This window comes from Taeniopygia guttata, chromosome 6, assembly GCF_048771995.1.
Source record: "Taeniopygia guttata chromosome 6, bTaeGut7.mat, whole genome shotgun sequence".
NCBI lineage: Eukaryota > Metazoa > Chordata > Aves > Passeriformes > Estrildidae > Taeniopygia > Taeniopygia guttata.
The window spans coordinates 4,215,504-4,241,405 of NC_133031.1; the positions used below are offsets into that span (position 1 = coordinate 4,215,504).

The following is a 25,902-nucleotide window of genomic DNA, read 5'->3' on the forward strand; positions in this document are numbered from 1 at the left end:
AAGCTCCTCTTGGTGGGGGAATGGAAATCCTGGGCAACAGAGAGCACACACTGCCTCACTGGAGGTGTCACTTTGGGGAAAAACATGAGGAATTCCTGACAATTTGAATACTGTGGCTCTCCAGAGTATTTTCTTTACACCAGCTAAGCCAGGTGCAACATCTCAAGTAGGAATTGAGAAATCTGGAAGTTAAGGCACAGCTGCCACCATCGGGAGAGAAATGAGCTGCGAGCTGGGCACGGCCTGAGCTGAGCTTTAGCAAGCCCTGACCAAGGGCTGCAAGCAGCAACTTCAGTGCATGTCCATTTGCCAAGCTCCCAAGACAAATAAATAAGGGTGGATGAAAGAAAAGGAGAGATGCTAATTAAGCAGTAAGTGGGGCTGGATTCAATAAAGAGCCCATTTGGTTTCCACGCTGCGGAAGCTGCACAAGCCCAGACAAATTGATTTTTCTGTGGCTTTTGTGGACTCCTGTGGCAGGAAGCCGGATAGATGCTTTATATTTTTTTTTTTTAATCCATCCTTGAGACACTCCAAACAACTCAGTAGTACTGACTAATGCCTTCCTCATGTGCAGCTTGGCACATGGTGCTGCCTCTCTATCAGAACTACTGTCATGCTGGAGAGCACAGCAAATTCCTGTGTTTTCCATGATTTTCCAAGCTGTTTTGGGCAGTTACAAGAGCTACAAATTCTCAAACTGAGAGAAAAGCCTTCTGTGGGGGTGTGAGAGCTGGGATTGAGTCCAAACTTTTGTGGCTGCATCATTTCTTTGGCAGATGAAATCCTAAGTGTTGGTTAACAAGGGGCTGGGGTGCTGGGGGTGGATGGAGAACCCATGAATTCATCAGCCATGTGTCCTTGCAGGGAAGAGGAGCTCCTCCATCCTGGTGACATCAGGGCCAGGGAGGGGACTCATCCCAGATGTGGCACTGGGGACACCAGCTTTGCATCCTGCGTTGTTTCAGGGGCTCCCAGTTGAAGGAGGCTTTCACAAACTGGGAGGAGTGGAGGGGATGTGTGGAGCTGGGATGGACCTCTGGATGCTGGGATTCTCTGCCCTTGGACACTGCTCTGAGCCCCCTGGACATAATCCCAGCTGTGGCATTGACCTGAGGGGGTCTGGGTTTGGAGCAGAGCCCCCCACCCCAGTGCCCTCAGCCTGAGCTGCTCTGGGATGGGGACAGAAATTTGGGCATTCCTGGGATAGAGAGAAAATCCTTTATGAGCAATAAACTGGCACAGGCTGCCCAGAGCAGCTGTGGCTGCCCCTGGAAGTGCCCAAGGCCAGGCTGGACAGAGCTTGGAGCAGCCTGGTGTCCCTGTCATGGCAGGGGGTGGAATTATGCAATCTTTAGGGTCCCTTCCAACCCAAAGCAGTCTGGAATTCTCTGCTAAAGATGCCAGACACACAAGTAACGTAAATCACAACCAGGTCAGTCCTCAGTGACCAAAACCTGCTCCATCCTTCACACCCACAAGGAGCCACTAGGAAAAATGACATTCCAGGAGCCTTTTGCTGCAGAACCATGCCCATACCTGGGAAAGCTGGTGCTGCAGGAGGCACCTCTGCCCCCTCCACGGGGATGCCCAGGGTCTGCAGGGTGTACTCTGCCGCGTAGGTCTTGGCCTCGTCGATGTAGGCGCTGAGCTTGGGCGGTGTGAAGGGGTGTCTGTGAGGACAGCACGAAGTCAGCTGGGTTTGCTCCTCCCAGGGCTTTCCTGCCAGATGCTGTGATCCACACAGAGCTGGCAGCACCCTCACAGCAATGGAAGCATTAACAGAGCTGCTCCCTCCCGCTGGTCTGTTCCCTCATGGGTTTATCCACCCTGTTCTCATGCTGGACACGACGTCCTTGCAGAGTTTGTTGTGCTTTTTCCATCCAAAAACTCCCAAAAAACCCTGCTGCGTATTTTCTTTACAATACCCAGCCTGGGTTTCTCTTTACAATACACAGCAAACAGTGGTTTTGGTCAGAAATGTTTACAGTCATATTTGGAGCTGAAATATCAGCATGTTCCTCCAAACTCCTTGCATTTCCCCACAAGGGCTTTCATTTGCTTTCTTTTGTGTGCAAAAAAAAGCACCCTTTTGCCTGATTATGTCTGGCTTTCTGTAATGTTTGCACCAGCAGAGAGAGCACCAAGCACAGCAGTTAATTATATTCTGTGGATGTTTTCCTCCCTGTATTTTTTCAAAAAGTATTTAATATATATGCATATTAATATACATATATATTACTATATATGCATATTTGTATATATTATACACATATATAGAATTAATATATAATTATATGTTAATATATTATAGAAATTAAATATATTAATATATTATATGAATCAAATATATTAATATATTATATAATTATATATGCATATATAATTATATATATTATAGCTAGATATAATTATATATTATAGCTAGATATAATTATCTATATATTATAGCTAGATTTAATAAATATACATCTAGACATAAATAAATATAAATTTAATAAAATAAATAAATAATAAATTTTAAAAATTAAAAAATGAAAAATGTAAAATTTAAATTAATATTTAATAAGCATAGATTCAATATATATACTAAAATATATTTAATAATTTTTTTTAATAAAAGGAAACTGAGACTTGTGTGCTTGGGACTTTGAGGACAGCTGTTAGGTAAAATATAATTTATAAAATAAACCTTAAGCCTCAGAAACTTTCCACTAATGACGTACATGGTGGGGTTCTGGCTGGCAAGGGCAGGGATGGTGATTTTGTAGAGGAAGAGCTGTCTTTGATCCTGGCCAATGGCAGAGTGAAGCTGATACACAGGCTGTCCCCAGTTGTTTTTCTGGCAGATTTCTTCTAAGATCTAGAAGGAAAAAAAAATAGGGATTTGTGCTGGGGTTAATTGCTGTGCAGAAGCCTCCTTGCCTAGCTCCAGCCCCTGTGCTGAGCAGCTGCCTTCCCTCACAGGGTTTTCAAGGAGTCCTGGCAGCTTGCTCAAAGCTTAGCAAAAAATCCAAAAGAAATGGCAGATAGAATACTGCACCCATTGTGAAGTGTAAGATTCATCTAAATGCTTTATACTTTAAGATCTGTTTAATTCCTGAAATTATCCCCTGTTCAGTTGGGCATCTGAATCCTTTTGCTGATTAGATTATTTCTTTGAATCCTCCTCAGAAGTTCTGTCTCATGGATGTCTGTTTCAGAGGACTAAAGAAACTCGGGTTGCATTCATCTTCTCTGCTCTGCTGCTTCCCTGGCTTAGTGGGTTACAGAGCACGAGAAGTCCAAATAGGCTCCTTTTAAAAAAGAAAAAAAGGTTGTGTTTCCATCCAATTAATTCCACGGGCTTCAGCAGGCAATTGCAGCTTTTGAAATGCTGAACCACGTTGCCCTCAGCCTTGGCACAGCTGGTCCCCTGGTAATTGGGAATTGCTGTCTGGAAACAATCCTGCTTTGGGATTCCAGGGGTTTTTAACCCACCAGCTGTGTGCTGTCCCAGCTGGGTTAGGTCACCTTCCATTAAACCAGGTTGCTCTGACCTGGCCTTGAGCATTTCCAGGGATGGGGCAGCCACAGCTTCTCTGAAAAACCTGTGCCAGAGCCTCATCCCCATCACAGCCAAGAATTTCCTCCCAGCATCCCATCTATCCCTGCCCCCTGCCAGTGGGAAGCCATTCTCTGTATTCTGCCACTCCAGGCCCTTGTAAAGTCTTTCTCCATCCTTCTTGAAGCCCCTTCAGGTGCTGGAAGGCCACAATTAGGTCACCCTGAAGTCTTGCTGTGGTCTACCTCATTTACAGCTTACATTTGAATGGATTTCAAGCTAGAAAGAAAAATTTAAACCTCACTTCTGCTTTGAATTTAGCCACCACAGCTCCAGCTGAAGTTTAGCATCTTGCAGTTTGAAATGCTTCATTACATAGTTCAGTTCTCAATTACAACAGTTCATTTTTTCACTGTGGCAACACTTGTTCCCTGCTGTCCCAACTCCTTTATATGTCGGTTTCATAAAAATGAATATCACCTGCCCTAAGGCCCTGCAGAACCATTCCAGGGACTTCACACCTCTATGCATGGCACGAGTTAGTACTAGGTGAGCTTAAAGATCCCTTCCAACCCAAACCATTCTTTGATTCTGTGGTTTGCTGACAAAATAGACTAAGGGGACTTTTGCAGGAGGGAAAAATCCCACTGCCCAGTTTTCTGGGAGAAAACAAGGATGTTTTCATAAACTTTGGCAAACTGGATGCTGTGGCAATTAAAGTGTTAAAAGGCAAAGATAGGCTTCAAAATTCAGGGTGAAGTTGGTGTCTCATGTTGCTCTGCACAATATAAGGGGGAAAGAGTTACTGTCAGAGCTGGACATTCAGAAACACAGGGAAGTTATTCTGGATTTCTCCTCAGCCCTCTTCATCCATCTGCATCAACACACACAACCAAATCGAAAGCCCCCCTGAGCTGGCAGAGTTGCTGTGCTAGGCTGGGCTATGCCAACACTTCTTTTGCCATAAATAATTTGAAAATGTGCATTATTTTACTACACATCTGCATTGTTCCCTGGTGAAGCCCCAGGTGCCACCGGGCAGCAACTGGCAGAATAAGAGGACACAGTCTCAAGCTACATCAGGGAAGGTTTAGGTTGGATATTAGGAAAAAAATTTTCACTGAAAGAATAATAAAATACTGGAATTTTCTTCTTAGAGAGGTGGTGGAATCACCATCTCTGGATATGTTTAAAAAAAGACTGGACTTGGCACTTGGTGCTATAGTCTAGTTGTGGTGTTAGGGCATAGGTTGGACTTGATGATCTTAGAGGTCTCTTCCAACCTCATTATTCTGTGATTCTGTGAATTTTATGTATCAAACCCATCGTGGGTGGGAATTCCTTGACCCGCAGTGCTTTACGGCACGGAAGCCAGAACTGGAATAAGGCATTTATGACAACTCTCCCTGACACTCATGGTGATCTTAAAGGTCTTCTCCAACCCCAACCATTCCACGATTCCGTGAGGCAGGTGGATATTGCAAGATGCAAGTGGTGATGCTCATTTTTAATGTCTTTTATGACACAAGAACGGATTTACTGCTATGCTGATTCAACGAAGGACCTGTTTTCCCAGCACAGCCCCTGGGGCATGGACTGGGCTGTTTTTGGGGTTCGTACCTGAGGGGCGAGTTTGATGCCTTGGGGCTTTAGCGTGACGTGGTTCATGGGGGTGAGCTCCATCCCTGGCAGGAGGTCGTAGAGCTTCTCCTCTCCCCTCTTGTCTCCCTTGAGGTGGTATCCGCGCCCCAAGCCCGGGAACGCCAGGTAGCCGCGGCCTCCCAGGCCTCGGACGCCCGCAGCCCCTACAGGTACATTCATGTAAATTTCTAGGAATGTAAGAAGGCATTAAACCGAATCAAATCACGGGAAAAAGGACCCTGATTCTTGCTGAAATGGAAAAGTTAGCCCCACTTGCTGGGAGGATTGGGAAGCAGGTGGGCAGGAGGTCCCAGGGCCGGGTGGTGGGATAGCACAGGCTCGACACTGACACCCTTCCTTGGATAGCTGAGGGGTTTTGGGGAAAAACTGCTTCTTTCTGCCCATTTTTCATCATCTCTGGTCAGTTTGGATTTCAGGACAGCTTTTTACCCAGCTTTGTATCTGGAAGTCAGAGAGGGGACAGCTGGCATCTTTTGTTACCCACCAGTGTAATTTCACCTTGAAGAATTCATAGCTTACAGTTTCACACCCATAGGGACAAAAATCCTCTTTGGTTTTGCCCTGTTACACTTCCATTTTTTCTCAGGGAACTCTGCCTGGGAGCCTGGGGAGACCATAAGGCAAGAGATGAGTTATCACATCTGCTCCTTTCCTAATGCAACCTTTAGAGGAGCTGGTTCACCTGTGAGGGGAAAACCGTGAGGAACAAGGGGTGTTCCTGCTGCCCTGTCTCCTTCCTGCTGAAGGGACAAAAATTGGCCATCATGATCCTTGCCAGGCCTACCAGGGTGCCACGCAGAGTCCCAGCCTGCTGCAGGACTTGGCTTGGGGACACAAAGCATCATCTTTGGAAGGGAGATCAGATGACAGAATTATTTCTTTGCTAGCCCCAAGCTTAGTTCTGCACTGACCAAACAATGTTATATTGATATTTAATTTGGGGGTACCTGAGTATGGGGATTTGATTTGGCTCCAGGCAGGGTCACCCAAGAGTTTTCAGAAACACTCTCTTTTATTCACAAATTGAATTAGTTTAATTAATTATTATTAAGTTAAAAATCCCCCAAAATGGGGCCTCCACCTCCCAGAGCACAGAATGGCTTGTTTGATTCCCTACCCTGCACCAGGGCAATGTGACTTGTTGGAAAACTCCACAGCTTTGGGTCAGAAAACACCAGGACTGGTAAAATTTTCCCTGCAACTTTCAAAACATAGTGGTGGCGGTGGCTGGCTGTGGGAGCCAGCTCTGAAGGGGGAAAGGAAAAGTGTTTTATTGGTCTTTTCTTGGCAATCTAGAAGAAAAAAATTATTTTCTTCCAGGAAACCGGTTATTTTTTTCCAGCTGGAAGATTGCCTTTAGGAAAGACAACAGCCTAAACCACAGAAAACGGCACCCAGGAGCTGGGGCAAAGCCAATGCCACCAATATCTTGTGGAGCAGATCCCCAGAGGAGACGCTGGGATGAGGGGAATTGTTGTTTCCAGCTATCCCAAAGCCCAGCAGGGAATTACCTCGGACGGAGGGGGGCCGGAGGATGCTCCTGCTGCCGAGCCCCTTGGCGGTGGGGAAGTGCAGGTTGGGGATGGCGGCGTAGGCCTGTGGGGCGTAGAAGACCGGGGCGCCCAGGTAGGTGGCGGTGGGGTCGTACAGGTGGCCCAGGGTGTAGGTGTAGTCCCCCTGCAGCACCGGGGCCCTGCCGCCCGTGCCGCGCGTGTACCTCACGTAGCTGTCCTTGTCCACCGGCTTGGCCAACGTCACCTCGATCGGGGACCCGTCCAGCACCTGAGAGAGCACGGGGAGAAGTGGTTAAAAGCGCTTGGTGGAAATCACACCTGTGGAGGAGCTGCCCCTGATGCTGTTGAGGCAGGACGGGAATGAGGAGACTCTGAGTCAAACTCCAATTTATTTCAAAATGCATCGCTCTTTATATAGAGCTTCATCCAGGCCAATTCCATTGGTCCTGAAGTGAAAACAACTCAACCCATTGGTGTGCAGTGAATGACACACAGTAGCAAAACCTAACTATAAACAATGTGAACAACGAGAGAGATAAAGAACCGCATTTACATTCTTTTCAGCACTTTCTCAGGCTTCTGCCTGGTTAGAAACTTTCTGTTTCTCTCTTTGACTGAATCTGAGGCCAACATCCCCCCCACGTCCTAACAGGATGGGAAGATGGAGGAAATCACCCCAAAAAAGCCCCGGATCTTCCTCATATGGGTGAAGGCTTAACCTGAGAGCACCCAGCCCTGGCCCCAGCTGGGAGAGGCTCCTTCAGCAAAGCCTTCCAAAGGCCTCACTTCCCTGCAAAGCAGGCAAGATTCCATGTGCTCCCGTGGAGAACAGCAGTGGCACTAAAAATAGGAGCGGGGTTAGCACCTCTTTGGGAACAGCTCTGGCTTTACAGCGAATTACATGCAGTGCAAGAAGGGCTAAATTCAGCAGCCTCCTCGCAAATCCGCATCTGAACTCGGAGCAGATGTTTGGGCTGACCTCGTTTGTCCCAGTTTGCCATTCACACTCTGCCCTGCCAGTGTTTTTGTTGGCAGTCTGGAACAAGGATGTGAGTGTGAGCCGGGGGGGATCCTAACCCCTCCTTTCCTAGTTTTTCTTTCAGCTTTTCCTGTTCTTTTTTTTTTCATCTGAGCAGTGAGCTAGAGCTGGGCAAAGCACAAGGAGCCAAAATGAATCATTTGTGTACAACAGAGCTGCTGAAAAACAAATTCAGGAGTATAAAAGCAACCAGCAAAGAGCAAACCAGGACAACACCTCCAAGAGGGTTTTGGAGCTAATAAAGCAGGTGGCTTTGTATAATATACTGCACTGTAAACCCCAGGAATTAACATTTACAGCAGCTTTACCTTCCCATTCAAGGCTTTCATGGCCTCCACTGCGTGTTCTCTTTTATTAAAGTGCACAAAGGCATAGTCTCTAATTTTCTTTACTCTCTCCACTGCACCTGTGGAAAATATTGGAATATTAGTGGTAAGTGGGGATTAGTCAGAAAACAGAGATCTGAAAGAGTTGTTCTGTCAGGTTTTGAGCCCCTGGAGAGCAAAGGCTGAGCAAGGTTAGAAGAACAAGGGGTCAGTGTCCCCTTTTTGGATGTACATTCCAGAGGAAAATCAATATGTAATAGTTGTAGCATTTCAAGGCAAACTAGAAGGGTTTGGCATCGGACACCAGTAAGATTCCCATTAAACTGGAGTGGTTTTCTCCTGTCCAGGCTGTTCTGTTGGACACTACCTTTGGTCTTGTGTCTCCCTTCTGTGACAGCCCACGCACCAGCTGTGGGAACATCCCATGTGATCCCCATCTCTGTGTTTTTGTATGTGCATTGGAGGCAGCTCGGGGAAAGTGGGTGCTTTTGGCATAAAACAAGGAGGTTTTTCTCCTTGACAACCAGCTCAGGGTGTTCAGGAAGAATGAACAGCCAACCCTGCCCAGGACAGAGCAGCCCAGGGCACTGGGATGGGCTGGGGCTGATGGGGCAGCAGGTCTCTCCTTAAGAAACAGCTTCTCCCTAGGAAACAGCCTTTCCCGTGGCAGTGGGGCTTCCCTGGATGCCCCAATTCGTCTGCACATGGCCCCAGTCAGGCTCTGCAGCTGAGCATTGGCCCTCCTGGGATGGGGCTTGGGCTGGAGAATCTTTCTTCCAGCCTGAATCTTTCTTACATCCAATTTATCCAAAGTAATTCAAATGTACATGACTTCTTGTTCTTCTTTTATAAGTCCATCCCCCACAGTTTTCCCTTTCCTTTGTCAGCTGCTCTGCTGCCAGGAACTCATACTCTGCACTGAGGAGTCTGTCTCCAAAATAACCCCACCAGTCCTTTCCCCAATGCCACAGCCTTCAGCCATTTCTTTAATTCCTCATCTTCTCTGCTCCTGTGGCTTGGGAAGCACATCATCACCATTCCAGCCTCCTGTAAAACCCCCAGAAATATCCTTTGGAAACATGGCCAAGGGATGCTGAACAACTCTTCTGTTGGCCTCTTACCTCCTAAAGCTGAACAGGTGCACAGGGAAATGTCATATTGCCACAAAAAGCACTTACTTAGAAAAATGCAGGAGGAAACGAATTTCTTTGGTGTTCAGGGGAGTCATTAGGAGCTGCAGAGGGCTAAATGAGCCTGTCCCAGCCCACAAGCCAAGCAGGCTGCACGTCTTGGAATGACACAGGGATGGTAAAGCAGCACTTTGTGTCCTTCTGGGACAGAGGATGATTTTCCAAGCCTGAATTTATGGGAGTTATATGCTGATGCTTTGTTTATAAGTGGAAGCTTTAATGAACTCACTGTGTTTTGAATATCCCCCTTCTGCCTCCTGGAGAGCATTCCAGGACACCAATCCTGAGGCAAAAATTCTGCTCTCCCCTGCTTCTGCCTCTGTTGGGCCAAGCAATGTGATACCCACCCCTGGGTCAGCTCCATGGGACATGAGAGAGGGTGCATTGTCCCTCCAGCACATGGGGACAGCACAATCCTCTTGCTGGGAACTCCACCAGGCAGGAGGAATTCCCTTGGGATTCCCAGGGAGCAAGGGCAGGGCTTTTCAGAGACACAGCTCTGCAGAATCCATCAGGCTGTAAATTTGGCACAGATTTAAGGGGTGCTCCTTGTGCTGCATCCCAACTTGAGGAGCACAAGCAGCATTCCTGGTCCTGTCTGTGGAGCCCTCAGAGATGTGGCAATTGCTGTGTCACTGGAAGCTCTGCATCATTTTTTATTGGATGATTTGTTGATGTCAAAACAGCTTCTTAATGCCCTGGATCCAAGGTAATTTCAGCTAAGTAGTGCTGAGATGTGGCTCAATGAGTGAGGCAGAGAACCACGGCAGGGCAATGAATCATTTCACATCCTTGCTGCCTTTTTGATTTCACTGTAACTTAAACTGCATTTTTTCTCCCCAGAGCTGGAAGTTTTGCAGCTTTAATGCACCCATTCCTGATTTTAGCCACCAAAAAAAAAAAAAAAAGCTGTCTATTAAAAAAGAAATAAATTCCAACCTGAATGCTGAAATGATAAAAGGAAAATGAAAGATGATGCAGAACATGTTATAGTGGAAAACTTCTTAGGAGCAAAGCAGATGACTGTTACCAAAGTGTCAAAAGGCCACAAATGTGTTTCTGGGGAGTGTGAGCTTGTTCAAAGCTCGGGAGAAAAACTGGGTAAATAAAATAAGGAAACAGTTCAGAGAGTGGGATAACATAAATTTAACTCAGGAGTAAAATGGGTTCTGCAACAGCTCAATGGTGGCTAAAAGTATGAGCCAGAAATCTTGGAAGGACACAAGGAAAACTCATTAAGACCTTTGCATTGCAGCCTAGTCCAGAAAAAGGCATGAAATGAGAAGCTAGTGGAAGAAAACTGAAGCTCTGCAGCGTATTTTTAAAAATTAATAGAAGGAAGCTAACAGGAGTGAGATGAAAGGAGATTTCCCATTGCCAAGCATCAGTTCCTAATGCCTAATGGACTGTGTGGCTTGCAGAGCTGCAGAAACTGGTTCTTTTTACTTTGTTAGTTTTGGGTGGAATTTCCTAAAGCTGAAGCAACTCAGAAGTAAAATCTTCTTTGAAAGCCAGCAGGATTGTTATTCCCAACTAATCTCCCTGCTTTTTTTGAAAAATCTCACCCTAAATGCATGTAAGATATGCCACAAAGGAATATTGAATTAAATGGAAAGCACTAATTATTCACCAATTTACACGAGGACTGGGGGGGATGTATGAAAATGAGTTCAGAATTTAGATAGATCAGATAAAAAGGAGTTGTATTAAATCACTCTATTTTTATCACCATCCCTTGCCATAGAAGAATGCTGAAGTCACCCAGCTGCTTCGCCAACTCTTTTCAAGAAAGACTGAATGATTCCAAAGCATTTTGGGCAATCCCATAAGGCATTTTGGGTCTCTTCCAGAGGCCAATCACCCTCCTTAATGGTGGCTGTAGCTGGGAAATAAGCAGCCTTTAATGGGATGGCATTTTGGGTGGGAGCCTTCAGCCCCATAACAATTTTTGTGGCGTTTCAGACGAACACTTTGCAGCAGGAAAAAACCAGCTATTTTTATCTCTTGTGGCATTTTTGGAAGTCAAAACATTTCCATTTGCAGCACTTGTTTAGGAGGCACAGCACCAGTAGGCTCCTACCTGGTTTGATGCTGTTGAACTCCTTCTCTATGGTCTCCTCAGTGGTTGAGAGCATGAGGTTCCTCACATAGAGGATCTTCACCGAGGACATGGTGTCCTCATCCACCTCCACCTCTGGTTCTGCCCAGTCCACGGCAATGGGGTGTCCCCACAGCTGGATCCTTCCTTTAAGGGAACAGGCATGGTCAGTGCTGGGGGCTTTGCTTCCTCTCTCTCCTGCTCACGCTCTATTTCACAGCAGAACAGGTCAAATTCTACAAACACGACCCAAAAAAGCCTTCCTAGCTCTACCTTTCCAAAGGCAGATGGTCACACTCAGAATGGCCTCCTGCAAATACCTTTGGAGCCTCCAGAACGGAAAGAAGTGAAAATACAGAATAATTCACTTTAAGCCTGCATTTCCTGGAGTGCTCCCTAAAGGGAAATATTTTAATGCACTTATAAAAATCCCTTTTTGGCCAGCAAAGTTTCATTCCCTTGATACCAGAAGAGGAATCCTGAAGTCTCAGCGGGATGGAATGAAACACCAAAAGCAAGGATGTCTCTGTGTGTGTTTGAATTTGTTGGGGTGAAGCTGCAGCAGAAGAAAAGAAGGACACAGCAGAAGAAAGGAGGGACACAAAAAGTCCCAATGCATAAAACAGGGTGTGGGTGTGGAGGATAAACCCAGGGGCTCTGGACTGAGCCGCTGAGGGGAAAGCAAGGAAAAAACCAAATAAATAACAATGCTGAATGCTGATGATGCAGTAGGGTTGGTGTCCCCACTCCCTGAGGTTCAGCTCTGGATTCAAAGGTACCAATGTGAGACTTTCACTGAACTTCAGAGGAATTTTCAGAAGTCCATATTTCTTTCTGTCTGCATGCATATGTATTGCCACGGTTGCCATTTTAGATTTGCCATTAAATTTTGGTTAGGTTGGATTTATGGTTCTGTTGTGCTTACAGAAAATTGAATCGGTTTAGAGGTGTTAAATTGGTCAATTTATTAAGAAATGCTAGTGTTGATTAGATATTGTTTGAATAATAAACCATGATTAGATATTGTTCTGAATAATAAACTATTTAGACTTAACTTGTTGAGCCAGGCTGAGGCTTAGATTGGCAAGGGGATTTATTCTGTTGGGACTCAACCCTTGGAATCCTTCACTTTTTCCCTCCTCACCTTTTTGCCTCTCTGGTCTTCACATGAATCATTCTAATCAGAGTAATCTGATTGCTTTATCTGATATTTCTAATTGCTGTAATCTGGCATTTCTTTGTCTGCTTTATCTGTATAGTAAGTAATAGAGTGACCTTTGCCACCAAACCCTGTCGTGCCTTCACAAATTTATATTAAACCTGCTCTTGCTGGTGATTCTTTGAGTGACCCAAACCACACATTGGCAGCTGAGGAGATAAAGAAAATCCTGCAAAACACTCTAAAAAGGCATCTCTGCTTGGACAACCCATTTAAGAAGGAGTGGGAGCTCCGAAATGAGAGGGTGAGGATAGAATTTGGAGGCTTATTGGAAGTGTGAATAATCAAACTAAATGGGAAGGTGCTGTTCCCTTGGAATCCCTTGGGAATGAGCTGGGATTTGTGGAGTGAGGCTGTTTGGTGTCCCTTTCGGAATTTCTGTTTTCACTTCACGGGTGGAAATAATGAACTGGTTGACTTGCAGCAAGGAACTAAGCTTGGTGCCTCTTGCTGAAAATCAGTCTATCTCCACCCTCTTGTTTAGCTAGAGACGGGAGAAAATTTAAATCTTTTAATGAAAATTCTCAATTTTTGAGCACTTTCTCTACAGAGCTCCTTCAAAAAAGCAATGAGGTTCAGTTTAAAGGAAGCATCTGATAAAGATATTCAATCTCACATCTGCTGGAGACACATTCAGCTCTGGCTTGAAATTTTTTTTCCAGTTCTTGCCTTATGCTTGAGGCTTCAGAAGACTCTGGCTCCTGCTCAGGCCTTTGGAATTCCCTAAATTGTTTACTGAGATGTCCCTAAACTGGAAACCCTTCATGCATTGCACATTCTGCTCAGGACTCTAAGTTCCTTCCATCTGTCTCGCTGTCTTTGCTCAGGATTTCAAGTGCTCTGCCTGCCCCTGCCTTCCTTTTCCACATAACAAGCATGGGAAAATCGTGCTGGAGCACAGAATGTGCTCCCACCATCAGGGAGATGCTTAAACTGGAGAAGAAAATGCAGAATAAAATGAAAAATTGTCAGTGTGATATATCTCCCAGCAGAAATGAAAATTCAGTGCTCAAAATCATTCTCATGTTTTACACAATAATAAAAATAAAAGGGTGTTTAATGTATAAAACAGACGAAAGAACAAATCTCAAACCCCAAGGTTTGTTGGATGCTTTCACCAGCCAGTGTGTTCAACAAAGCAGTATAAGAGCATAAGAAAGCAAGAGAAAATTGGTGAAATCCCTGCAAATGCACTTGATGTTAAGTGACTTCTTCACCTAATGCCTTCTAAACCTCTCCTTCACAATGGTCTTTGGCTCTCTCCCAGTGCTGAATTTCATAGATGTACTCTAAAGCAATTCCTCATTCCAAGTTTTTTGCCAAAATATCCATTTTCAGTCCATGCTCCAGCCTGAATCTGCTCTCAGATGCTTTCCTGAGTGATTCTTCCTTTGTGAGGAATGGATTTGTAAAGAATTTTTAAAACTTGATAGAAAGTTTAAACAGTTTTGTACATCTGTATTCAAATACTGAGATAAGGTGTGTTGACTTAGGAAGGTCATGGAATAGAGATGATTCTGTTGAGAGACTGAACTAGAAACAAGTTTTAACATATGTAATAAGTTTTAAAATATGTAAAAAGACTAGATATTGTAGAGAATTAGAACTGTGAAAGATGTAGTGTACTAAGACTATTTGAGGTAAAAATATAGGTGATTAGTGTTAGAAGTATGAGTAGTATTGTGGTGGAACAGTTAATAGATTGAAACATATTTATAAGGTATTGCAACTAGGAAAGAGGTTAGTTTCTGATGGAATGGTGTTAAGTTTTATATTTCCTATTCTCACTTTTTATCAAGATTAATAATGGAATCAAATCTTTTAAAATGCCTCTCAGTTACCCTGTCTCTGTAAAAACTGGAAAAACCAACAGTCTCTGGCAGGCCATAAATGAATCTCTATAAAGACAAGCACAGGAGCAAGCACATCCCACAGCTGAGCTGCATGGATACACACAGAGCTCATTCCACCTGGCTGGATTTCCAAAAAAACCCAAGCTCCAGAAGGTTGACCATGGACCACCAGCACCGTGCTGCAGCAGGAGCTGCAGTGACTCCCACATATTGTGGGGGAACTCCTGCTCTAAATGTCTCTGAGGGCAGAAAACCCAGCCACCTCCACTTCCTTGGATTCCTGGGTCCCCAGAGACGTTGTCACCACACCCCTGAGGTGATGCCACAACTCCCCACCCCTGCTGACCTGGGAGCAGCTTCCTCCTGGCCATGGCTGCTGCCCGGTGGCTCTCGTACTCCACGAAGGCAAAGCCCCTGTTTTTGGTTTTATCGGCTGCGCTGGGGTAAACGATGACATCGACCACGCCGTCCGTCACCTTCTTCATCTCTGCCAGGATTTCCTCCCTCTTCTTGGTTTTGGGGATGCCCCCAACGAACAGGCGGCAGTTGTCCACGCTGGCACACACGCCCAGGAGCCTCCCGTTCCTGGAACAACGGAGCTGCTTCGTCAGGAGCCAAGAGAGGGGAAGGTTAAAGCAAAGCCCCTCTTGTGTCCCAAAACACAAGGTCAGCTGTTCTTTGGGATATTTCAGCAGCCCCAGCCCAGATCCTTGTGTTGTCACCAGTGGCTTGTGGCTTCTCACTCACCTCATGACTGAGGTTTTGGGGGATGAAAACTCCTTGTCATGGAGTGGCACCATTTGAGGACTCACTGATGCCAACTTTTGTGCAGATCCCAAAATGAAAATTTCCTTCGTTCACCTTTTTGGGGTCAAAGTATCTCTTATAGGCCTGGATAAGTGCAAAACTTCTTTAGAGGAGTCCTTGGAACCAGGGAAGGAAGTGGAGGAGGTGGAGGTGGATGAAGCCTGAGCCCTAAGACCTTCCAACCTCTGCTACAAAGGACATCTGCAAGACCTCCATGTGCCTTGACCTGCTCAAAGCAGTTCACAACCCATCACTTTTTTTATGAAAAAAGCCACACAACTGCCAAAATGGTTTAACCCAAAAGCAAAGGCATCAACTCATCCCACTTTGAACTGGCAAAAAACATTCAGTGTGGTTGAAGTCCAACCAACACGTATTAATGGGCCCATCTGTTGTTGATTTCTGGGTGTTTTGTTCCCTCAAACATGAGGCATTTTTCTGTTTCTTTCTATTAGAAAATGCCACTATTTTGCCAATTGGTTTCCATCCTATTTCACCATTTTTTGCAATTGTTCCATCTACCACAACATATCTGCACAATCTGTCACGAGGGAGACTGTGAATAGAATAAATCAACAACAACCTGAGGGGAACATAATAAACAGTGCTGGTTAGGGGAAAGTTAATTTGATCCAAAGCAGAACATTTTTTTTCCCAATGTTCTGATAGATTTTGTTGTTGTTTTTATTGTGAAGAAAAAATTTCCTGTGAAAGATGTTGGTTTTAATGAGCAGTGACTGCACAGGGAGACAGGAGGAGATTTCCCCTCAAAACACAGGGATCTAAATAATCTTGCTTTGGACTGCCAGGAAAAATATCCTCTCCATGCCAAAATAGACCGATACATATGATTTAAAGTTGCTTTGAAGGTGTTTTTGCCCTGCTTACCTGATTTCATAATTATTGAGTGTCTTTATTGCATTCTTGGCCTCCTGTTTATTGGAGAAGGTCACAAAGGCGTAGCCCCTGTTGTTGCCATTGAAGTCCATCATCATCCTCATCTCATAGATTTTTCCAATCTGCCAAGTGAGAGAGATCTGTCAGCAAGGTGGGAGTGGTTAAAGACTGGAATTTTAAAGCCCATCCAGTTCCAGTTCCATGGGCAGGGACACCTTCCACTGACCAGGCTGCTCCAAGTCCTGCCCAGGCTGGCCTTGGAATCAGCTCAGTTCAGCCCTGAAACACAGCTCTGACCATCAGGGGCTGATCAGCTGCCATCAAGCCTCACCTTTTCACAGAGGGGGATAAGTTCATCCTCAAAGAGGTCTCGGGGCAGTTTCCCGATGAAGATCTCACAGCCTCTCTCTGGTGGAGGGCCATCCCAGCCTGGTGGTGGTCCCCCATATTTCCTCTGCCCGTTTTCCTGCCATGGAGGAAAACAAAAGAAAAGTTCAGCTATCGACATTTAAGCATGGATCAAACCAGCCCTGTCTCTGGACCCTTCTGCAGACACCCTGCTTCCCTTCAGCTCCTCGTGCATTCAGCAGGGATAAGGCAGAGTCCCACTGCCAAGGCAGAAGTCCAAGTGCAGTCAGGTACCTCCCTGAAAAATGGAAATCCTCCTGGCCCTGGCAGGGGAATCTCTGTGGGCTGTGTGTTAGTTGTGGGCTAGGCAACAGAGCACTTGCAAAATGTATAACTTGTCTTGATTTTCATCCAGTCTGAGGATGACACCTGACCACCCAGAAGGTCCTTCTGGCAGAGAGCAAATCTTGGCCCCAAATAAGATTCAAAGATGTGAAGGTCAGTCAGTATTTCCCTTTTTATCTCTTTTCGCTAGATGAGTGTGTCTCTGTTCTCCCCTATTTTTAACATTCCTTTCCTTTCCTTTCCTTTCCTTTCCTTTCCTTTCCTTTCCTTTCCTTTCCTTTCCTTTCCTTTCCTTTCCTTTCCTTTCCTTTCCTTTCCTTTCCTTTCCTTTCCTTTCCTTTCCTTTCCTTTCCTTTCCTTTCCTTTCCTTTCCTTTCCTTTCCTTTCCTTTCCTTTCCTTTCCTTTCCTTTCCTTTCCTTTCCTTTCCTTTCCTTTCCTTTCCTTTCCTTTCCTTTCCTTTCCTTTCCTTTCCTTTCCTTTCCTTTCCTTTCCTTTCCTTTCCTTTCCTTTCCTTTCCTTTCCTTTCCTTTCCTTTCCCTACTCTCAGAGGAGCTGGGACTTCAGGAATTTTTCCATTTTTGGCTCCATGACCATTTCTTTAGTCACTTCCCATTCTGGGATTATTCCAGGAAAGGGAATGCCTTGTGCAGCTGATTTAAGAGGAACATAAACAAACAGAGATCCTTACAAGAAAAACTGAATATACCACAAACCCTTTTAGTTTTCTCAAGCCTAGAACATGCCTTGAATTATCCACTCACATTCCTGTTTTTCCAATATTCTCAGCAGTGATGGAGTGCTGAGGACATTTGATTTTATGTCTGAGCTGGTGTGTGAGGGGGCACAGAAAGAAATAAACCCTTCCCTCAATTTGCAGTAGCTTTGTTTGTGGCTGGAAGGCAGCACCTCACCAAACCCTTCTTGACAAGGTGCCTGGAGGGAAAGTGGACATCAGCCACTTGCCAAAGATGAATGACCCAAGTGTGCACTGAGGAAGATGTTTGGCTGCATCCACAGACAGGCTAGAAGAAAAATCCCTAAGGTACAGGGCAATTAGGAGATGGGAGGAAAAAGATAAAATAGCAAGGTTAGAATGAAAAAGGAAAGGAGAGAGAAGAGCAAGAAGATATTGAAGTGTGTGGGGGATTGGGAGCTGAAACCTGTGCTTTAGGAGTGAGCTTTGCCAGACTGACAGCAGGGAAAACCAGGATAATTCCAAGGCCAGGTTGGACAGGGCTTGGATTAACCCAGGTCAGTGGAAAGTGCCCCAGCCCGTGGCATGGGGCAGGAATGAGATGGGCTTTAAGGAACCTCCCAACCCCTCTGATTCTAAGAAAACTACAGAAAATCTAAGACATACAGACGTCCCTTATCTTATGGGTCAGGTACAGCAGAAAGGGCACCAAACGCAGCTGCTGGCCTGCTCCTGGAATGTGCTTTTCCCCAGGAATCTCAGGCTGTCCTTGGGGCTGGTGTGCCCTCTAGTGCCATGCAAAACAAGGCAAAGTCCATGGCCTCCACCTGCCTAAAATCCAGTGTTCCCAGTTCCTTCTTCCAGGATGCAAGGCCGGTGATGGCAGTGCCCAGTGCTTTCCAAGGCTGAGCCTGTTTTGGTCATGGCAGCCAAGAAAGGCTTGCTCAGGTGGGTTTGAAGGTCATGCTCAGGCTTCACCTGCCCTAACCATGGGAGGTTTGGTTCTTGGAGACCCTGGAGCCTAAACTGGGAACAAACCTTGGAGCAGGTGAGGCACCTGCCTCCCATGCACCTGTGCAAGGATCTGCACCAGAGGTGACGTGCTGGACTTCCCACCTCATCCCTCTTCTGAAACTTTGCTCTGTGGGTTTTCTTTGGTTTTGAGACACCTATCCCGACTTTTCCCAACATTTAGTAGTGCTCAGGGTAGTCCTACTCCCACTTCTATTGTAATTTCCCATCAAGCAAGGAATTCCTTGAGGAATAGGATCCTGCTTCATGAAAAACGACGCAGTGATGGCCAGCACGGATGCAAGAGAGAAACAGAGCGAAAAAGAACGAGCAAGGAGTGATTCAGGAGCATGGATTGGCTGCTCACACCCCCAGTGAAGCTTCAGGATGAAGCACAAAAGGATGGGACCGTGAATTCCTACCTGGATCAAATTATATCCCGTTCGCTGAATTAATGCACGGAGGGCGGCTTCTTTCTGTGTGCCGGTCAATCCATCCCCGGATTTGTGATTTGATTCCATTGGGAGTGATTATCAGCAAAAAATCAGGTTAATTAGGGGTGCTCACTGCAATCAAATTTAAGATAAATTAAATCAATTAATACAGCTGGGAGGAGAAAGTTCACCCTCCTGAGAAAGTTTACAGGGTCGCTCTTCCTAAAGCAGTTATTTCGGAGATAAAACCAAAACAGAACAGCAGAGACCATGGAAAAGGCAGCTATGTCCCCCTTGCTGAATGGAAATAAATAGCATTTAAGCCCACAGTCAGATCCTGGGGAGATGCAGAGGGAATTTGTAGCCTTTTGGTGGTGTCTCAGGAGGAAAAATATATGTAAGTGCCTAATCCTGCACTGAGGACACAGCAATGAGTCCTTCAGGCCTCATGTGATGCTGATACTGGGAAGGCAACCTTGTACCAGCCATGTCCAGCACTCTGTGAGAAACAGGACCTAGCCCCAGATTTGGCCTATTCTTATTTTGGAAAATAAAGAACATGTGAGAACTTCAGATCTTAGCTCAGCTCAGGGCTGGAGCAAATGTCTGGGTTCAGACATTTTGAGTCAGAGCTGCAGTTTTAGGTCGTGGATGATTCAAGACCTTTTTGTTTCATTTGGTTTGGGCTGAAAACATCATAAAACTGAAATCTGAATGTGACTTGGGCTACACCCTGGGAAAAGGACATTTACAACATGGATTCACTACTGCTGATTCCCTGTTTTTCCTGAATGCTGAGCTGTGAGCTTTTCCAAAATCCATTTATGTGCTCCAGGCATAAAAACAGGGTCTGTAGGTGCAAGGCTAAGCTTGAAGCCTCAGGCTGATGCTGAACAGCAGCTAGAGCAAACCCAGTTCCCTCCTCAGGTTCTTGCAGACAGACTTGGAAGCCAGTGGGACTATTTTCCATGCAGGAAAATGCTAAATTGTGTCATCCAGCATGGTTGTTATTGCCTAAAATTGCATTTTATTGTAGAAAGGTGGAGGCAAGGAAAGGTGGTGCCTGCCAGGCTTGCCTGGAGGGCCAAAAGGGGCTGGGAGGGGTGGGCTGGGGGTGAGGGGGATGAGGCACCCAGGTGGGGATGCTGGGCAGAAGGGAAATCCAGAGCAGTGGGAAGGTGAAAGGAAGGTTTGCTGTGCCTGATTTTCAGGAGGAGACCCTAAACAATCCCCCAGCCACTGCCAGATTTTCAGGAGGAGACCCTAAACAATCCCCCTGCACAGCAGTTCCTTGATGCACACAAGGTGAGCACTGCATGTAAAGAAATGCAAGAAGTGCAATCTATCTGGTTACAGCTGATTTTTCTGAGCATGTCATGATCCTGCAGAAATGACAGGAAAAGCCTTTTCCACCCAGCTTTTAAATCAACTTCTTTTTTTATCAGCTGCTTTTGCTGTTCCCTGAGGGAGGAGCCAATGTTTGGGGTAGCCCACTTTGGTTATGGCCATTATCTGCCCTGTGCTCCTTTGCCTTTGTGCCCTGGAAGTCTTCAACAGCTGCTTTCAATTTAAAATGGATTATTCCCAGCACCAAAAATGGGGCACAAACCCAGGAATTTGGAGAATCTCAGTCTCCTGTCACTCGGGCTCTGCCACTCTGAGATCCAGAACCTGTGACTCAAACACTTGCACATAGAGGCACCTCAATGCCAGATTTTGGAGCTATTTAACGCAGAGGTTGGTGAGGCTCTTCTGATTTTATTTCATTTTTTCCCGTGCTCCCAGGTTCTCCAGTGTTTTAATTACTACCAACATGTAGAGACTGGGACATGGCTTATCCAGTGCAACAGCTCTCTATTGTCTCTAATTCCCAAATAAGCGTTTTCTGCAGCAGCTGGATCTCAGTTACTGGTTTGTTTTGCCCTTCTGAGGGCAGCAACAAAACCCTGCCGATGTTTGTGGTGTCTGTGCCTGCTGCCTCCTCCCGAGCTGGCGTTCAGCAGGCACGGGGCAGGATTAGCACACTGCTGTGCAAAAACCACTTGGAGCCTTTCCCAGGCTGCTGCAGAAAGAAAAAGTGAGCGTTAAAAAAAAAAAAAGAAAAAAAAAAACCCACAAAAAACCCCCCAAAACCCAGCTAAAATCCAGACTGGTGTTGCACCCTCCCCTGCCTGGACAGAGACACCCCATATCCCCCCTGTAGGGGAAAGCTGTTGCACTGCAAATCTGGTCCATTACATTCTGCTTTTGGAGCATCCTGGCTTCATCGGGGAATTGAGGGATCAAATTGCAGCTCTCGGTGGGTCTCTCTTAGCCCTGAAAGCTGCACTTGAGCGCTGCCAGGCTGGATCCTGCAGGGCTGTTGCTTGGGATGCTCTTGCACGTGGATCCTTTAAGGGCACGCATCCTCTCCTGCAGGGAGGAGGGATTTCCAGTAAGGTCTCTCTCCCTTCTGGGGATGATTTCACGCTGAGCAGTGAGCACCAGCCCCGGGGCTGCCGGATGGATGGGAACAGAGCATCTCCCTGGCTGATGCCTTTCCAGCAGCAGCAATATCCCTCTCTGTCTTCTGCCTTATTAGATAAGACAGCTGAGCTCTTCTGGGCTCTTCTCGTAAGGCACCCTGCAAGGATTTCAGCTCTAGACCAGCATGTCTAGACACTGGTGCACTCCAGGATATGCTGAAGCAATCCACTTGGAATTAGGGAGCCGGAGCATTCAAGGTTGCAATGAAGTGTTAACCACAGCCTGCTGCAAAACCCGGGCTCTGGGGGGTTCCTAACAAAGCTCTGGCTTTAATCCGTGCCTGGTGCTTCCACACATTGCTGCCTTTGGAGAAAACCCGGCCTGACCCATGGAAACAACCCTGACCCATGGAAGGGGCAGGATGCCCATCCTCAGGGATGCCTTGACTCACCTGGAGCTGGTCCTGCTGGGAGCCGGGTCCAGCTGGAGAGCCCCACCCCAGGGTAGCACCGGCCCCTGCAAGTGCCCACTCCAGATCCCAAAGGAATTTGCATCCCCCATTCCCCATCCCAAAGGATTCTGCATCCCCCACTCCCGATCCCAAAGGATTCTGCATCCCCCACTCCCGATCCCAAAGGATTCTGCATCCCCCACTCCCCATCCCAAAGGATTCTGCATCCCCCACTCCCGATCCCAAAGGATTCTGCATCCCCCACTCCCGATCCCAAAGGATTCTGCAGCCCCCACTCCCGATCCCAAAGGAATCTGCAGCCCCCACTCCTGGCCCCAAAGGAATCTGCATCCCCCACTCCCGATCCCAAAGGAATCTGCAAGCCCCCACTCCCCATCCCAAAGGATTCTGCATCCCCCACTCCCGATCCCAAAGGATTCTGCAGCCCACACTCCTGATCCCAAAGGAATCTGCATTCCCCACTCCCCATCCCAAAGGAGGCCAACACTGGACTGCACACTCAGGGCTGGACACACCTGTGGACAACCCGGGTATGGCTTGGTGGCCCCACTCCGAGCAGCCAATTCACACCTACTAATTACCAGCCCAACATTCACAGCTAATTGATCATTCACAGCTAATTGATAAGCTACAGAGCTTCCACCAGCAGTGGAGTTTCTCCTGGACGGAAACAGCAAACCCCTCTTTTCTTTGAGGTATAAATCCCAACCCAGCACATCCCAAACCCAGGAAAACAAGGCTTTCCACCCTGCAGTTTTCCAAGCACTTCTTCTCTCCCTCCTTCCTTCCTGCCTCCCTTGAGCCAAGGACATCTAAACTCTTTTTTTGGACAGGGCACTTTTCCACTTCTGCCACCCAAGGGTTCATCTCACAGAATCATTTAAGTTGGAAAAGCCCTCTCAGATCATCGAGTCCAGCCATTAGCCCACCACCAAATGACATCCCCAGGTGCCACATCCATGTGTCCATCAGTGCATCCAGACAACTTCCAGGATACAAATCACGGGGGGATGTTTTATTTCTGAAACTTGTGGAATTCCAGCCTCTTCCCCTTATTGCAGGCACCAGCCCCAGTCCCTGCTGCAGTGCCAGTGTGCTGGCTTTTTTTTTTACTTTAAGGGAGGAGAATTCCTGTCACCCAGAGGAAACATGATTACTTTCACTCCTTCTTTGTTCCCTGAGCCAGGAATCAATTGGCAAATCCACCCTCACAGGGGAAACCCCCCTTCTGTGGCTGCTGATGGAAAATGTGAATGACTGCAGCAAATTCAGGCAGTGCTTTCAGCTCTGCTTTAAAAAAGAATCAACCCAGCCACACTTAATAAAAATAATAGTTCTGGGATTCAACCAGTTTTGGGGATTTGCCCTTAAAATGGATTATCATTAACAACGGCCACCACGTGAAAAAGAAAAGGAAAAAAAAGGAGAAGGGGAAGTTGCATTTTGTTCAGAAGTTTAAATTGAAATTAACACCTTTGGAAGTGCAAACTATCCATATTTCCTATTTCATCCTAATTTGTGATGAAATTTTGATGATAGCACCAACTTATCATGGTCACAGCATCAAGAAAAGGAAGGGTCTACTTTTGCCTTCTATCAGAGTATTACTGGGTCTGGTTTCCCTCTCTCCACTCTCATTTATTTTAGGTTTCTGCTGAAATTCTCAAGTGCCAAGGCAAGAAAAGGTCCCTTTATACCTTGCAAGCCCACATCAACAAGAAAAAAATCTATTATGACAGCATCTCTTCATGACTACTTCTACACGTGGCTCCCTCACACCTACTACAGCACATCATCTGGCTTTGCTCCATCCATCCAGGAGCAAGATGAATCCAAAAGCTTTTACCCCAAAGATTGTGGAAAAATTTGCTTCACTTTTGGGTTATTTGGAAAAGGAGGAGTCTCTTTCCTCAGACAAGGATGTCTCCCATGCTGGGATTTTTGCTGAGGGGGTGTGTGAGGGCAGAGCCTGCCCCTGTGCAGCCTTTTTGGGGAAAGCTTTTTCATGAAGGAGATAACAAACCCATGTTTATCCCACAGGATCAATACAGACCTGACTGTGCTGAGCCACTTGGACACATCTAATTAAGGCCATTTTGTTCGGTATCCCCTCAGTGCAACTGCTCCTCCCGAAAAATAACAACCTTTGGAGAGACTGGATAATGATATTCACCCTTTGCCCTGATAACCCAAATAGGTCACTAGAGAAAATATTTTCCTCTGGGTTATCAACATTTTGGGGATCTTTTCCCCCTTCTCTCCAGGCTCGAAGTAATAGATATTCCTTTCTATACATCCATAAACACCAAGCATTTTTCATTTCCTTCCCCAAAAGGGGAAGCCTTGTGAGCTGCCCCAGCTCCTCGCTGGGGTGACACTGAGGGACGGAGTCCGATTGAGCAACGCAGCACGAGGCTTTCGTCCCTTGGCTTCCCAAGGTGGGGGGTTGTTTTCCAGCTCTGGTGGCTCCACACAAAGTGGGAACTCGCAGACATTTGCAGGAAAACAGGGCAAATTCAGAGCAGCGTGAAGGTGCTGCAGCACATAAGCCTGGAGAAAACATTTCTTGCCTAATCCAGCAGATTTTTTGCTCGGCCATCAGCTTCTCCTTTTGGAATCTCTTTCCTCTTGGGCACAGCTTTTGAAGCTCTGTTGCCAAATGCACACAAAATGCCCCCAGAAAGCCACTCTGTGATGCTGAGCACAGCATCCTTCTCTAGTGTTTGTTTGCATCCCCACTTTGGAACCATCCTTCCTTCCCTGCCTGCTCCCACCAAAAACTGCTGTTCCAGCGAGGGAAAGAGCTTGGGAGGAGCATTCTGTGCTGGACAGAAGCTATCCCAGCTATCTGGAAGGGATTAGGGAAAACTGAGGGGGTTTTAGGAGCAGTGATTGCCTTGGCTAGGGAGACTGATCTCTGGCAAAGAGAAGGAGGGACACCAAGTCGGCTGGAAAGATCTCTAATGATTAAGCCTCAGAAAGTTGCGCTTTAACAAATCCAGAGCGAATTATGGCAGGGAAAATCCCTCCTCCCCGTCCGCCTTGTCTGGCCTCGCTTTTCAGGCGTGGAGGAAAAGCAGGAAACCCCTTCTTCCCACGGCTTTGCCAGGTGAAAACCACACCGAGGCCCCGAGGAGCCCTTCTGTGCCCACGCTGCTCATCCCAAACCCAACACCAGTGGTGTGGGGCTGTGTGGGGCCAGCCAGGGGGTCCCAGCCCCCCATCCAGCCCTGCTGGAGCAGAGCCGCTCCGGGGTGTGAGGGAGGCTCCCGATGGAGCTGCTCCTTGCCAACCCCACCAGCAGCCCCCATTTGCACAGCCACCCCTTCCCACACCCCCAAATCTCCGAGCAGCTGCCTACCTGAGCGATTTGGGAGCTGGCCCCCCGGGAAAGAGGTCTCCTGGCTTGTGGGGAGTTTGCGACGTGTCACTGCGGTTATTCCCTAATCATCATATCAAACTCCAAAGGTTCAGCAGCCCCGGGCTGCTTTACAGTCCCGCGGGTTAAACGTTAACCTGCCCTATCTGCCAGCTCCCCGCAGGCCTTTGACCAGATAGCTGCCTCAGACAGCACCCACCAGACCCAGCTTTGCCTAAATAAATGCAGGGCACCACAGGCAGAGCCCAGTTTAGGGGCTGGGGTCATGCTCACCCAGGTTTGCTCCATGCCCAGACCTTTCCCACCTGAGCTGTCCCCAGCTCTTCCCAGCAGAGATGGGACACAGCCCTATTGTAAATGCAGGTGAAGCCAATGGGAAGAAATGACAATGTCTGACTCAATTCAGAAGGCTGAATGATTTCTTTATTATAACTATGCTAAAATACATTAATATGCTATATAATAGGAGGATACTAAAACTACATACTACTTTCTCTGATTTTATCTCTAACACAACTCATGACCCTCTCTCCAGAGCCCAGCCCCAGGTGGGTTGGATTGGCCATCACGCTCAAACAATCCTCACCAGAATCCAATCAAGCA

The 25,902-nt window shown here is 46.7% G+C and overlaps 1 protein-coding gene across 3 annotated transcripts in view; it reads right to left on the minus strand.

Moving 5' to 3' along the window:
- The window catches only part of A1CF (APOBEC1 complementation factor), a 28,490-nt gene extending 3,123 nt beyond the window's left edge, over window positions 1-25,367 (minus strand). The window contains exons 1-11 of one of the 3 annotated variants that reach the window (XM_002187113.6): window positions 25,282-25,367; window positions 18,971-19,114; window positions 16,481-16,615; window positions 16,141-16,271; window positions 14,792-15,030; window positions 11,356-11,520; window positions 8,068-8,165; window positions 6,718-6,988; window positions 5,165-5,349; window positions 2,727-2,863; window positions 1,540-1,673 (exon numbers count right to left, since the gene is read on the minus strand). In XM_002187113.6, coding sequence (XP_002187149.5) covers window positions 1,540-1,673; window positions 2,727-2,863; window positions 5,165-5,349; window positions 6,718-6,988; window positions 8,068-8,165; window positions 11,356-11,520; window positions 14,792-15,030; window positions 16,141-16,271; window positions 16,481-16,615; window positions 18,971-19,069 — 1,594 coding nt within the window. In that variant the 5' untranslated portion in view covers window positions 19,070-19,114; window positions 25,282-25,367. Of the gene's footprint in view, window positions 1-1,539; window positions 1,674-2,726; window positions 2,864-5,164; window positions 5,374-6,717; window positions 6,989-8,067; window positions 8,166-11,355; window positions 11,521-14,791; window positions 15,031-16,140; window positions 16,272-16,480; window positions 16,616-18,970; window positions 19,115-25,281 lie in introns of all 3 variants that reach the window. The other 2 variants (XM_072930864.1, XM_072930865.1) reach the window with 2 other exon arrangements.
- Window positions 25,368-25,902: the final 535 nt, after the last annotated feature.